We start from the raw sequence: 14420 nt of genomic DNA, 5'->3' as shown, positions 1-14420 counted from the left end.
GTCCTTATTGAGTTGGAAAAATATAAGCGTACTTGCTGAAAGACCATGTTAACCAAAGATACCAGAGGAGCAAGATGCGCCACTCAGCGAAAAAAGCGTAGTATCACATGTGTGATTGTCAACGCCATTTTACCGGTCTGCCCACACACTGTCCGTGAGGCTGAGGTTGGGAAGTGGGGGGGGGGGGGGGGGGGGGGGGGGGGGGGTAGACGCAAAAAGCCCCCCGTGAGAAACTGTATTTAACTCGGAAATTGAGGATAGATAAAAGCTGGAGTAACTCAGCAGGACTGGCAGCGCAGCGACTCTGGAGAGAAGACCTTTCTTCAGACTGAACTGAACTCTCGTCGGTGAGAGTACTTGTGATTGTCTGCAGAAGGGTCTCGACCAGAACCGCAACCCTCTCCCCAGAGCCGCTGCCGTCCCGCTGAGCCAACACAGCCCCCCCCCCACCGTGTCCACCTTCAACTGCAGAGCCAAACAAAAAACACAGAGTGCTGGAGGAACTTAGCGGGGCCAGGCGGCACCCGCAGAGGGAACAGACCAGGAGCCCCCACGGGCCATGACTCTCGCCCCCCCTCCCCCCAACCCAACAGGAAGGAACCGCAGGTGCAGCCGTCACCCCAAAACATCAATGATTCCGGGAATGCCGAGGCGACAGGGAGGGGGTGAGAGAGGAAGGGAGTGGGAGAGCGAGAGAGAGAGAGAGAGACGAGATGGGGAGCGGGAGACAGAGCGCGAGAGAGAGAGAGTGAGGGAGGGAGGGAGGGAGAGAGAGAGCGAAAGGCAGAGACACAACGTGGGTGAATGACTTTACCTGCAGGAAGAAGTCCGTGCTCGCGGTCCGGAGCCCTCAATGACTAAGTTTTAAGAAATTCTCACAATGTGTCGTAGGGAGAGAGAGAAGGGGCAGAGTGAGATGGGGAGTTATAACATTCGTTATAACGTGCCATCGTTTCTCTCTCTCTCTCTCTCTCTCTCTCTCTCTCTCTCTCTCTCTCTCTCTCTCTCTCGTACGCCGGTCGAGACGCTGCGTACGCCCGTCGAGACGCTGCGTACGCCCTCAATGCGCCTGCAGGCATTGCAAGATTTTTCAAGCGACCACATTTGGTCACGCTAGACGCATGCAATCGCATGCTGCTGGGGACAGGTCCTTAACTTGCCTCTCACACACAGGCACACACAAACACACATTGATATAAATATACATATAAGTTAAATTTAATTTTGTGCACAGTGTGTGTTAAAGCAATACAAGGGAAGCTTCACAACACAATGCAAGGGAAACTACGCAAAGGTGGCGGCTGGGGAGGAAAGATGGGAGGGAAATGGGGGAACAGGGGGAAACCATTTACAATAAAATTAACTAAAATACGTGAGGTAATAGATGCGCTATATCAAACACTTCCCAACAACACTGATTACACTGATGATAGAGTGGATTACACAGCGGGAAGCATATCAGACAAATGGCGGCCGTGACGTTCCGTTACGTACTACACGTCAGCCCATTGGATTTCGGAGGAGTGGCCTATCTTGCTCCCCTAGTATCTTTGATGTTAATGCTGCATGCTGCTCTGAAGACAATGATGGCTCTTATTTAGGAATGTGGGAATAAATGAGGAATTATTTTATTCCTACAAAATAAAGCAACCTTTGATATTCATTACTCATTTCTAGTACAGATGATCATTTTATCGCCAGTTGTTCGTGCGTCTTAACACTTTCATTCTTTGGACTTCTTTAGATACAGCACAGAAACATGCCCTTCAGCCCGCCGATCACCCCGTACACTAACCTCCACACAAGGGATACATTTACAACTTACCAAAGCCAATTAACCTGTAAACCTATACGTTTTTGGAGTGCGAGAGGAAACTGGAGCACCCAGAGAAATCCATACGGTCACAGGGAGAACATACAAACTCCGTACGGACAGATCCATAGTCAGGATGGAACTTGCAATGTAGCAGCCTTTCTACCTTTGTGCCACTGTGCCTCCAATCTCCACTATAAAAATACCCAATGACGCCTCCACAGCCATCTGCGGCAATGAATTCCCCAGATTCACAAATTCTGAAAGAAATTCTCCTTTAATTCAGAGGCTGTGCCTCTGGTCCTAGACTCTCTCAGCAGTGGAAACATCCTCTCTACATCCACTCAATCCAGGCCTGTAAATATTCGGTAAGTTTTAATGCAATCCCCCCTCAACCTTCTAAACTCCAGTGATTCCTGGCCCAGTGCCGTCTAAAGCTGCTCACATGTTAACCCAATCATCCTTGGTATTATTCTCATAAACCTCGTCTGGACCATCTCCAATGGCAGCACATCCCTCCTCAGATACAGGGCCCAATTCTGTGAATCAATGTTATGTTTTACACCCTATTCAGACTTAATTGTGAAGTGGGTATTATAATTTACTTCACTCTCCTTGCTGTTCATGTTAAGCTGCGGAGAGGAAATCCCAAGGTGTTTGACTAGCACTTGGTTCAGTCATTACCTCAATGCACTTTCTTTAAAAACTACTCATCTGTAGCTTTTCGCAAAAGGCTAACGGCAAAATATGGAGAAGAAATTTTAAAAAGACTCATTTGAATACACAAAGCAGAGATTCAAAATGCAACTGTGCCACCAAACAATTTCAGTTGACATTTGCAATCTAAGATCAATGACTTTCAAAGCGGCACGGTGTCGCAGCGGTAGAGTTGCAGCCTTTCAACACTAGAGACCCGGGTTCGATCCTGCGGGTGCTGTCTATATGGAGTGTGTACATTCTCTCTGTGACCAGTTTTTCTCTGGTTTCCTCCCACACTCCAAAGACGTAGAGGTTTGTAGGTTTATTGGCTTGGAAAAATTGTAAATGGTCCTTAGTGCGTGTTGGATAGTGATAGTGTATGGGTATCGCTAGTCAGCACGGACCCGATAGGCAGAAGTGCCTGTTCCTGCACTGTATACCTAAGCTAAACTACATTAAACCTTATTACTGACCTCTTTACTTGGGAGGTCAGTGATCAGACCTGCTGCATTCTGTACCATGTCGGAGGTTGGATCGGGATTCCATCTATCACTGGGCAGCAATTAAAAGAGTGAGACCAATCCAGAAACTTATCTCAAGTGGGTGGCACAGTGGTGCATCAGGTTGAGCTTCTGCCTCACAGCACCATAGACCTAGGTTCTATCCTAACCTCAGGTGCGGTCTGTGTGGAGTTTGCAAGTTCTCCCTGTCACCACGTGGGTTTCCTTCGATTTCTCCACTTTCCTACCACATCCCAAAGGCGTGCAGGTTTATAGGTTAATTGGTCTCTGTAAATTGCCCCAAGTGTGTAGGGAGTGGATGAGAATTTGGGATCACATAGAACCAGTGCGAACAGGTGGTCAATGGTAGGCATGGATTGTGGGCCGAAGGGCCTTTTAAAGTAAACTGAACTCATTGTTGTCCCACAGCTGGGCACATGAATGGAAACTCAGGTATAAATAAAACGGGGAACTAGGAGTATAACTACCTCCGCTATATTTGAGCACAGCTATAAAATTCCAGTGCACTTAAAATTTATGGGGCTCATGTCCCAGATCACATACGAATTACCCATGAGAAGGTATTGGCGGTTCTAAAGCACATTAAGGTGAATATATCCACTAGGCTTGACCAAGTACATCCTTGAACCATGTGGGAAGGTAAACTGGAAATTGCAGAGGCCCTTGCAGATCATCAGTTTCCACTAGTGGGAGAGTCTAGGACCAAAGGCCATCGCCTCAGAATAAAATGACACGCCTCTAGGAATGAGATGAGGAGGAATTTATTTAGTCAGAGGGTGGTAAATCTGTGGTATTCATTGCCACAGAAGACTATGGAGGCCAAGTCAGTGGATATTTTTAAGGCAGAGATTGATAGATTCTTGATTGGTGCGGGTACCAGGGGAGAAGGCAGGAGAGTGAGGTTGAGAAGGATGGATCAGCCATGATTGAATGGTGGAGTAGACTTGATGGGTTGAATGGCCCAGTTCTGCTCCTATCACTTATGAACTTATGAACTATCTTTAGCCACAGGTGAATTTCTGGAAGGTGAATTGATCTACATCCCAACACCACCCATATTAGAGAATGAAAAATTAGCTATCTGTGCCTCTGTGTTTGTCACAAAAGTTTTGCTCACAAAGGTTTTGAAGGATTGGAGGCAGTAAGCAGCAGTCACACCATTTGATGTGAAATTCATGGCAACAGTCCTCACCTGAGATTCTAATAGAAACATACAGCCCAAAACCTTTTTTACTTCTGATGGTGTCGTAAGTATGTAATCCCTGCATTTTCTGGGATATGCAGTGTGAAGTGCAGATATCCATATACACCACGCTGCCTCAGCATGGCTACTTCGACATGGATGAGTGTTACCCTGGACACTCCCTCTTCTCCCCTCTCCATCAGGCAAGAGATACAGAAATGTGAAAATGCACACCTCCAGATTCAGGGACAGTTTCATCCCAGCTGTTATCGGGCATCTGAACTATCCTATCACCAACTAGAGAAGAGTCCAGAACTATCATCTACCTTATTGGAGACCCTCGGACTATATTTAGTTTGTCTTTACTGGACTTTATCTTGTACTAATGCATTATTTCCTTTACCCAGTAACTGTATCCTGTGGATGGCTTGTACAATCATGTACAGTCTTTCCGCTGACTGGATAGCATGCAAGAAAACAGCTTTTCACTGTGACAATAAGCTAAACTAAACTAAACTTTAATTCGCACTGTATCAGGGATTTCTAGAGGAAGCTCAATTGTTTTTGTTAATGTGTGACTTTTATTTTGTCTAGATTACTCTGACTACAATTGGCTACGGTGACAAGACTCCGAAGACATGGGCAGGTCGTCTGTTGGCTGCGATGTTTGCTCTTGTGGGAGTGTCATTCTTTGCTTTGCCAGCTGTAAGTACCATCATTTAATGCTAAAGCATGAAAAATACCCAAACATATATTGGATATTAGTGCTAACGGAATGAAGGGATACGGGGAGAAAGCAGGAACGGGGTACGGATTCTGGATGATCAGCCATGATCATATTGAATGGCGGTGCTGGCTCGAAGGGCCGAATGGCCTACTCCTGCACCTATTTTCTATGTTTCTATATCCATTGTAGGCATGACATTGCCCCATTCTGCAAAGGCAAATAATAAAACATGGATGCAAATATGAATGTAACAGTTCCACCCAGGAGGAAAAGGCATTGGTGATAAAGCCTCCCAAGTTCACTGGATATTAATTGTTTTATTTCGGTTGAATGTAGCTGAAAGAAAAGTTCCATATATTAATTTCATTAGTCAGTGATTTTTATATGTTCGCTCTCAGAAAGGTGATGGATGTTCTTGCTGTTGGAGCAGGCAGCTCAGTCACCGTCATGACTTGGGAGAGTGCTGCCGTGTCTTCAATAAGACACAATTGTTCTGAGTCTTTCCTGATCTTCTACTGGAACTCTGTCAAGAAATTAGCGTTTACCAAAGAAACAGCGCAAGATGGTTGTTTTCAGCTTTTGATGCTTTTACACTTGGTCATTTATGACGATATCACATCCATCTCCATTCCTTCCTCTGGCTTCACAACTCTCACCTCTTCTATACTTACCTCACACCTTTTGTATTCTTATCTCTGGCCTTGGCCCATCCATCTACCTGTTAAAAAATAACCTCCACCTATATCCCCATAGGGGCCTTGACCTGAAACGTCGCCTATCCTTTTTCTCTGAAGATGCTGCCTGACCCGCTGAGTTACTCCAGCACTTTGTGTCCACTTATTACTTGCCAGAATTTGTCCTGCCCCTCCTCTCTTCCAGCATTCTTCCCCCCACCACAATTAGGCTGAAGAAGGGTCCCGTCCCAAAAGGTTATCTGGCCACCTTCTCCAGAAATGCTGCCTGACCCGCTGATTTACACCAGCACTTTGTGTCTTTTTTAGATTATATTTCAGGTTGGGACCCTTAATCGGACCAACGGCATATCGACTTGTTCGAAAACCCAACATAAAACATGTCTGTCCATTTCCCTCCATTGATGCTTCCTCGTCTGCTGAGTTCCTCCAGTAGTTTCTTTATTGCTCACACCCCAGAGCACTTATCCTCCAGTTTGCAAACCAACAATCTTGAAATCATGGATCAGAAAATGGATATTGTTAAGGGGAAATAAATTCAATGTAAACTTATAGACGGTACTATCACAAGATTTCAAACAAACATTTGGACAGGTACATGGATAGGATAGGTTTGGGGTGATATGGGCCAAACACCGGCAGGTGTGAGACTAGTGTAGATGGGCCATCTACACTTTTGACTGTTCTTCAGATAGGGGCTCTGAAAAATCACCACCCATTCCTTATCTCCAGAGATGCTGCCTGTCCCGCTGAGGTATTCCAGCATTTTGCATCTATCTTCAGTTTAAACCAGCATCTGCAGTTCCTTCCTACTGATAGTTTTCCAATAGTTCCATTTAACTTCTTAAAAAATAAGCTGGTGCATTGGTCCCCTGTGCGACGAGTTAGTATTCCTGACTACTGTTATCAGTAGAAGGGTCTTGACCCGAAATGTCTCCTATTCCTTTTCTACAGAGATGTTGCCTGACTCGCTGAGTTACTCCAGCTTTTTGTGTCTATCTGCTATTCCCTTCATCTTGTTAAAGGTTAATACAAGGGAACTGGTGGTAGAGAGGACAGGTCCCGGATGCCAGATTAATAATCTATAAAATGTAAATGCTAACAAAATAAAAAGATTACATCAGTAATTATGTAAAAATGAATCAGGTTGAACTGATATAATTCAGGAGAGGAAATCTGTTTTGTTCATACTTTGGTCTATATTTGACACCAGACCCACTGTAATGGGATTGAACAGAGCAACAGTGCTGGGGAAACTCAGTGGGCCGGGTACAGCACTTGGACCCGAAACGCCGTCTATCCATTTCCTCGCCACATGCTACTGCCTGACCTGCTAATTTCCTCCAGCACTTTGTGCTTTGCTCAAGATTCTGGCATCTGCAGCTTCTTATTGAGTCTTAACTGGTCTCTGGAATGGAAAGAGGAAACCATTCCATTGAAGGGCCTGCAGTTGCAGGAAATAAATACTGGGCCTTGGCAGCAACACACCGCCTCCACTACAGAAATTATTTTAAAAAGGAGCTCCTTTTCCATCCCATTAAATTCTAACAATCAACCAGCATTCCAAAAACGCTTTACGCTTTTCACGTGGGCTGACATATGTTTTACCTATTCCCATTGTATTCCCGATTTACAGTGTTTGTGCTTGCTGTTCTTGTGCCATGCAAATTTAGAATGTTATTCTACAGCTCCCTCATGTGGAGATACTGTGGCACTGCATGAGAAACCTGCATTAGAAGTAATCTCGGAAGGAATCAGTCTCCTGAACAATTTTTAAAGTTCCAAGCACAGGCATAGTTTCCTATGGCAAAAGATAAATTAGTACTACTGTTCCTCATGAAGGGCTGGATGATCATACATGGCCAGCTTGATACTTCCCTATGCCTCACCTGAATGCAAACTTATTTCTCCAACTACCGCCCGGTTGCCCTAACTCCAATACCAATGAAGTGTTTTGAAAGGCAGGTCCTCTCCCACATCAAATCCAGCATCCCTGCCTCACTAGACTCTCATCAATTTGCATACAGGGCAAATCGATCCACAGAGGATGCCATCTCTCTGGCTCTTCACATTGTCCTGACACACCTGGAAAGACAGGGCACGTACGTGAGGATGCTCTTCATAGACTATAGCTCTGCCTTCAACACGGTCATCCCCACCAAGCTCACCACCAAACTCCACCAGCTAGGCCTCAGCTCGCCGTTATGCAACTGGATCCAGAATTTTCTGACGGAGCGACCGCAGGCAGTGAGACTGGGCCCGCACCTGTCCTCCACTGTCACCCTGAGCACCGGCACACCACAGGGCTGTGTACTGAACCCCATGCTCTACTCCCTCTTCACACATGACTGTGTTCCTGCATTCAACACCAACACCATCGTGAAGTTTGCAGATGACACAACGGTGATCGGGCTGATCACCAACGGTGATGAAACTAAATACAGAGCGGAGGTGCAGAACCTGGCGGTATGGTGCTCACGTAACAACTTGTCCCTAAACACCTCCAAGACCAAGGAGCTGATTATCGACTTCAGGAGGACACATAATAGTAAGATTAAACGAGAACTTACCTGTTTGAAGTTTGATCCTTATTTTATGAGGATGAACGTTGAGGACTACGTGAAGAACCCGCTTACGACGCATGCGTGTCATTCTTCAAAGCAGCGGTGTGGAATCACAGATAACTATAATGACTAAACATAGTAAGATTAGACAACAGATACCAGTTCAGACTATGATCAAGGGTGGGAGCGGAGGGCACGTAGTCCTCAACGTTCCTCCTCATAAAATAAGGATCAAACTTCAAACTGGTAAGTTCTCGTTTAATCTTACTATTTTACTTCGGAGTCACGTGAGTGACTACGTGAAGATTTTAAAGCTCTGTGATTTCATGCCGTGGAACGAGTCCATGCATCACATCTGCCTTGATTTTTGGGGAGAGTAGAGTTAACAACATTAGACATCAATACGATATTGAAATCCAACAGTAAAATTATGAACCAATTATTGCCCCTATTTATGGGTCTATTATATTACAGAACTTAAATTTGTTTCTGTAAATGTTTCAGGTTCAATGACTGGTTTGTTATAAAGTTGTTGGAAAATTCCTCCGTTGGCCATCCTGCTGTCTTGAGGATTTGGTCCATTGGTACGTCCAACTTCATAGCTGCTAATGTAGCTGCAGCCCTGGTGGAGTGAGATTTGAAATGCTAGTTCCCACTCCAGCCTATTTAGGACTTGTTTTAGCCATCCAGAGATGGTCTGGACTGTCACTGTTTTAAATGGCTGTTAGTAGCTGATTAAAGTGACATTCCTCCCCTCTGATGATCTTAGTATACTTCAAGTATGATAGTAAGTGTGTTATAATACAGAGACGACCATCTGTAGGGTAGGCCCTGAATTCTGTTTTTTAGGCCTGCTGACCCCTGTCTGTTCTGTATGACTATTACACTGATGTAAACCTTAATTTCCAGATGAAATAATCATGTTGTCCAACCTTGTTTTCTGTGGTGACTGGACCCTTGTGGCGTGACCAGGACCATCAGCATGACTGTTTTCATAGTCAGTTTCCGTAGGAACAGAGCTGTAGCTGGAGACCAGTTTCTTAACATGGTCAGTACAATGCTCACATCCCATATTTGGGAGTACAGGTGCACAACCTTTTATCCGAAGATCCAAATAACGAAAACCTCCGAATAGCGGACATTTTTTCGGTCCTTGAAGAAAGGTCCTTGAAGACGTTCACCGAGGGCGGCCCGCAGAGGTGACAGCGGAACCTCCGGTCGGTCCTCGAAGAAAGGGGAACTAAATCCCCATTCATAAAAGAGAAGGTGAGGGTATATTGCGCGGGAGGGTTAATAATTGACAATCTGCTGCTGCCTGCCCGCTGAGTTCAAAAGTTCCCACGGTAGACTCACGATACACAGTGTTTCGTGAGTCTTGCGTGGGAACTTTTTAACTCAGCGGGCAGGCAGCAGCAGATTGTCGCTCGCTTCAGTTTCACCCCACCTACACCCCTCTGCTTCCCGGCCATGTGTGTGACCCCTTCCCTCCCCTCTCCAGCTCCCCGCCCATTGCACCGGCGCGGGGGCTTTGCACTGTCTTCACGTCGGTGATTGCAGCAGGACAGTGCCAGTCACCGGAGACGTCAGGACCAACGGGACACCGACCCCCAGGCCCACTGCAAGCACGGAGATCCCAGAGACCCACAGCCAACAGCAGCCCAGCCCAGCCCCGCTCCAACTACAGATGAACCTGGGTTGCGGATGACGGGGCGCAGCTCGGGGCGTCGTAGGGGCCCATCGGGGAGCGGGTTCCTGTTGGTCCTGACGTCTCCGGCCACCTGCCATCCTCCGGGAGCTGTACCGCCCTTGCAGGAGAGTGGGGTTGTTTGCAGTTGCAGAGGGAGGGGGCAAGGGCGGTACAGTTTCCAGTCTCAGCTCCAGTCCAGGGGGGTGGCCGGAGACGTCAGGACCAACGGGACACCGACCCCCAGGCCCACTGCGAGCACGGAGATCCCAGAGACCCACAGCCAGCAGCAACTCCAGCCCAGCTCCGCTCCAACTCCAGAGGAACACGTAGGGGCAGAAGCTGATGGTGTGCAAGGTACGTCTTGTTCTTGGGGTGGCGGATGAGGGGGCGCAGCTCGGGCTGTGGGCAAACTGCCACTTGTCGCCGTAGCGGCCCATTGGGGAGCGGATTCCTCTGGAGTTGGAGGGGGAGGGGGTTATTGTGCTGTTTGATCGCCCCCTGCTATCCCAGGGACAGGGAGACACAGCGGCTTTTTAGACTGGTGGGCAATCACTTCCAAAGTTCTGCCCACACAGTCAGTACACTTCTCCTACACTGCATTTCATACAAACATTTATTCTGCAAGAAAAAACTACATTGAAGACTCAAACTCGCGACCGAGTTTACTGCCGCGATCAAGGCGCAAACTCGCGACCTTGCGGATATGAGCCGAGCACTCTACCACTGAGCCAGCCATTAAAATCTACGCTAAAAAATTTCCATTCCGAAGACCGACAAATTCTGAATTACGAAAAGTGTCTGGTCCCAAGGCTTTCGGATAAAAGGTTGTGCACCTGTACCTGGTTCTTGGGGATTAATTTTAAAAATGCCCCTCATGAGTTTGTTTACCAGGGTTTGTCCCAACAGAATGCCGCTCTGTACCTTCGACAGGTATATTGACAGAGCACCTCTGGCGCAGTTGATGGCACTATGACTGAGCCTCTCATCGTAATGGAGGCTTGCCAGGAATTCCAGAACAGACGGGATGTTCATAGATCTGTGGGTGATGATTATTGTTGTGACAGTCCTTCCCATTACTAGATGATACCAAGTACTGATGTTTAGGTGGACAGTCTGTGACCCGCTGAAATAATTCCGCATTCGGTCCGTCGGTCCCAGGTGTAGAAGAGGAGCTTTCAACTCTAAATAAATAGGTTAATATATAATAGTGACGGGTAACTCCCCTTGTTGCGGGAAGACCCAGTAAGTTAGGTCTATGATGGGTGGTGATGTATGGTTCTGACCCATGTTGATATCACCAGTACCCCGGTTGCGTAGGGCAATCAGGTATATCAAGATTCGAGATGTGAAGTCTATAGTTTCTTCCTAAATAACCGACTGATGAGGCAAAGGGAGGGATGCATAAATGATCCCCCAATCAGCGAAGATACATCTGAACCACTGCCCCAGGTTCTGGCTCCCAAGAACATAATTTGATAACTGGTAAGAGCATGGATGTGAATAGGTCGTTATCTGGTGTTCCATACCAGCTGTTCCAGCAATACATATTTTATCCAACATCCATACAGAGTTTTTGGACTTAGCGTGACCTGTTGTCTGCCACTAAATTCAGTTTCCCTGGTAGTTGGATGCTGATATCCAATCTCTATCTGGATACGCTATTAATCCAGATTAATAGAGACAGTGACTCTAAGACTATTGCCTGCATCACAGTGTGGAGGTACCCGGTGAACTCACCGCGGCGGATGCCAGCCCGTGTCCATTGTGTGCTGCTAGTATTACATGTATGGCTGCAGGCAACAACATCTCGTTCAGACCGAAAGGTCTGATTGACAAGAAGGATTCAATTCAATTCAATTCACAAATAGTGTTGGCCAGATAGTCACATGGTGTTGATATGTTTCTACCCATATGGTTGACATATGCTACTCCGGTGGTGTTGTCAATTTGTAGATTAACATACTGGTGTTATAACCCAAAACAATTTGACTTAAAGCCATGACTAGCTCTCACTTCCCCAGGTATATATGCCCAACGTTAGTAGTGATGCCTCCTGAGCATTCCATCTCCCCCACAGCTGGAGATGGAATTAGTAGCATCCCAATCCAAGGCCCATCAGTATGTGGTTCCATAGACGGGTAACTGTGTTTGGTTGTTTCATAAGTCTGTCAGAATGACCCCCACATAATTTCTTGAGTGACGCGTGTAGCGCTCTGTACTATGATTATGTAAAGGTCCGATATCATGTGGCTGTCACACAGCCCCTAATGCCAATTATTCTACTACCAGTCTGATGGCTGATTTAGTTCCCTGGAAGCCTCCATAAAGGCTGTACCCTTTCTTATGGCAAAGTACTGCCATGTTATATGACATCATAAAAATCAACATCCGAAAAGGCTGAACTGACTTTGCCGTAAGAAAGTGTTAACGGTGGACCGCAGACGATCTGTTGTGTTAAATACATCTGTGGGCACTTTCAATGAGTCCTATATAGCAAGCGTATTTTAATACCATGCTTGCCATGTAGTACCCTAGGATCAATCCCTTAGTTGCACCAAAGGTTCCCATTTGTAAAGAATATAAAGTACGAAGTATTCAAATTAGTCAATCTAAGATGAAGTGGCAACCACCTCTAAATTATGAGAAGGATATTTAGGACACAAATCCCTGTGATTCGTGTGGATGTCCTCCATAAGTCCTATAATATATGGGCACTGTAGTTCAGTATGCGCTTTAGTTGTTTCTTTCCCTGTAAGCATGAACATTCAGTTCGGTACATGCTGAACTGGAGGATAATGGAATGAAGAATTCTAAGGTATGCCCCTGTACTTCTGAATTTTAAGTGTCGGTAGAATAATTCTATGCATACAGATAGATCTGTTATCCACTACCAATCTCCCTGGTTCCTATTAGTAGGTTAGTTACTATTTCGGCATCCTCCGTGGTCGTTGAGGTGCCGGTGTCTGATGAGGGTAGCACATTTCTCAGGAAGTAGTTTTTAAGACGTTCCTTAATGTGTCCCAGAGTTCCCTTGATGTGAAGATCTTTCCCTGTTAAGATAAGATGCCTCCAAATTTTAATATTGGAGGTTGGGAAGTTCCAGGTTTTCATCTGTTAGGACTTAGAACATTCTTTCGTTTCAATTCCGTGCCCTACCATGTTTAGGTTGATACTGGGAACATTCAAGTTTTGCAGTTCCCTGATGGTAAGTGTTTTCCCATAGGTTTTCCGCACCCTAAGTGTACTAGGGGTATGTTCTGCTCCCCTGTTCAAGTGGAGCCCAAACTTGACCCCCTATACTCCCCTCTGAGAAGGGAGAACACTGTGCAGCCCTACAAGAGGTACCGCTGTAGGACTTACTAGCTGCCTTTCTGTGACTAGCCTCCATCTCATGGAGCTGCCACTTACATGCTCCAACAGCTGCTCCAGCTGGTCCCGATGCTCTCGGGCACCCAACCGGCTCCAATGCACAAGATCACTGGCCATTGCGGCTGCTTCTGAAGCCGTTACTCCTGAGACTGCTCCTGCTGCAGTTCCTGCAGCCACTCCATCCGGCTCCAATGCTCACGGGCAATGGCCGTCACGGCTGCTCCTGAAGCTGCTTCTGCAGTCAGCCCAGGATTGAGTCTCGGTGTTCCCCTCTGATGAGTGAGAAACTCTGTGCCGCCCCACAAGGAGTACTGCTGTGGGGCTTATTAGTTGTCCACTGTGGCTTTGCCACTTTGGAGTATTTCCACTCTGCAGCCCCACAAGGGGTACTGCTCCTGCAGCCGGTCCAACCGGCTCCAATGCTCTCGGGCACTGGCCGCTCCCGGCTGCTCTTTATCCTGCATGCTGCAGCCGCTACAATCGACCTCGGTGCTCACGGGCATCGGCCGCTCACGGCTGCTCGTCATGCTGCAGCCGCTCCAACCGACCCCGGTGCTCACGGGCACTGGTCGCTCGCGGCTGCTTAATTTCTCCTGCAGCCGGTCCAACCGGCTCCAATGCTCTCGGGCACTGGCCGCTCCCGGCTGCTTTATCCTGCATGCTGCAGCCGCTACAACCGACCTCGGTGCTCACGGGCACCGGCCGTCACGGCTGCTGGTCATGCTGCAGCCGCTCCAACCGACCCCGGTGCTCACGGGCACTGGTCGCTCGCGGCTGCTTGCCATCTCCTCCAGCCGCTCAAACCGACCCCCATGCACACGGGCACTGGTCGCTCGCGGCTGCTCCTCTCCCGACCGGCCGGGGCCGGCGCGGGGAGCGAAGTCGGGAGCGAAATCGGGCACAGCTGTTCCCATTACGGGAGATCAGCGTGCCGTTTGCTGCTGCTGCTGCCGGCTGCCCGCAATTTTGCAGGTTCTCCCCCGCCAGCTTTCTCGCTCCTTCCAGCGCCTCGGACCCATGTATAGGTCCGTGGGGCTGTAGTCCGAGTCGTCGGAAATGACTGCTCCAGACATGCTCCACCGCTGTCGGCGTGCTCCTGGAGCTGAAGTCGGCTCCGGCTCCCGTTTTAAGGGAGATAGCAGTGCCCCGGCCGTTGCTGGCTTCC

General features: G+C 47.6%; 1 protein-coding gene across 1 annotated transcript in view; it reads left to right on the top strand.

Moving 5' to 3' along the window:
- Nucleotides 1-14420, top strand: part of kcnq3 (potassium voltage-gated channel subfamily Q member 3) — a 333849-nt gene that overhangs the window by 245576 nt on the left and 73853 nt on the right. The window contains exon 6 of the mRNA XM_033019667.1: nucleotides 4811-4921. Within this exon, the coding sequence (XP_032875558.1) occupies nucleotides 4811-4921 (111 nt within the window). The remainder of the gene's footprint in view (nucleotides 1-4810; nucleotides 4922-14420) is intronic.

This window comes from Amblyraja radiata, chromosome 4 (genome assembly GCF_010909765.2).
Source record: "Amblyraja radiata isolate CabotCenter1 chromosome 4, sAmbRad1.1.pri, whole genome shotgun sequence".
NCBI classification, from domain to species: Eukaryota; Metazoa; Chordata; class Chondrichthyes; order Rajiformes; family Rajidae; genus Amblyraja; species Amblyraja radiata.
The sequence above is the reverse complement of the archived record's forward strand: the minus strand, read 5'-3'. Positions and strand labels throughout refer to the sequence as shown.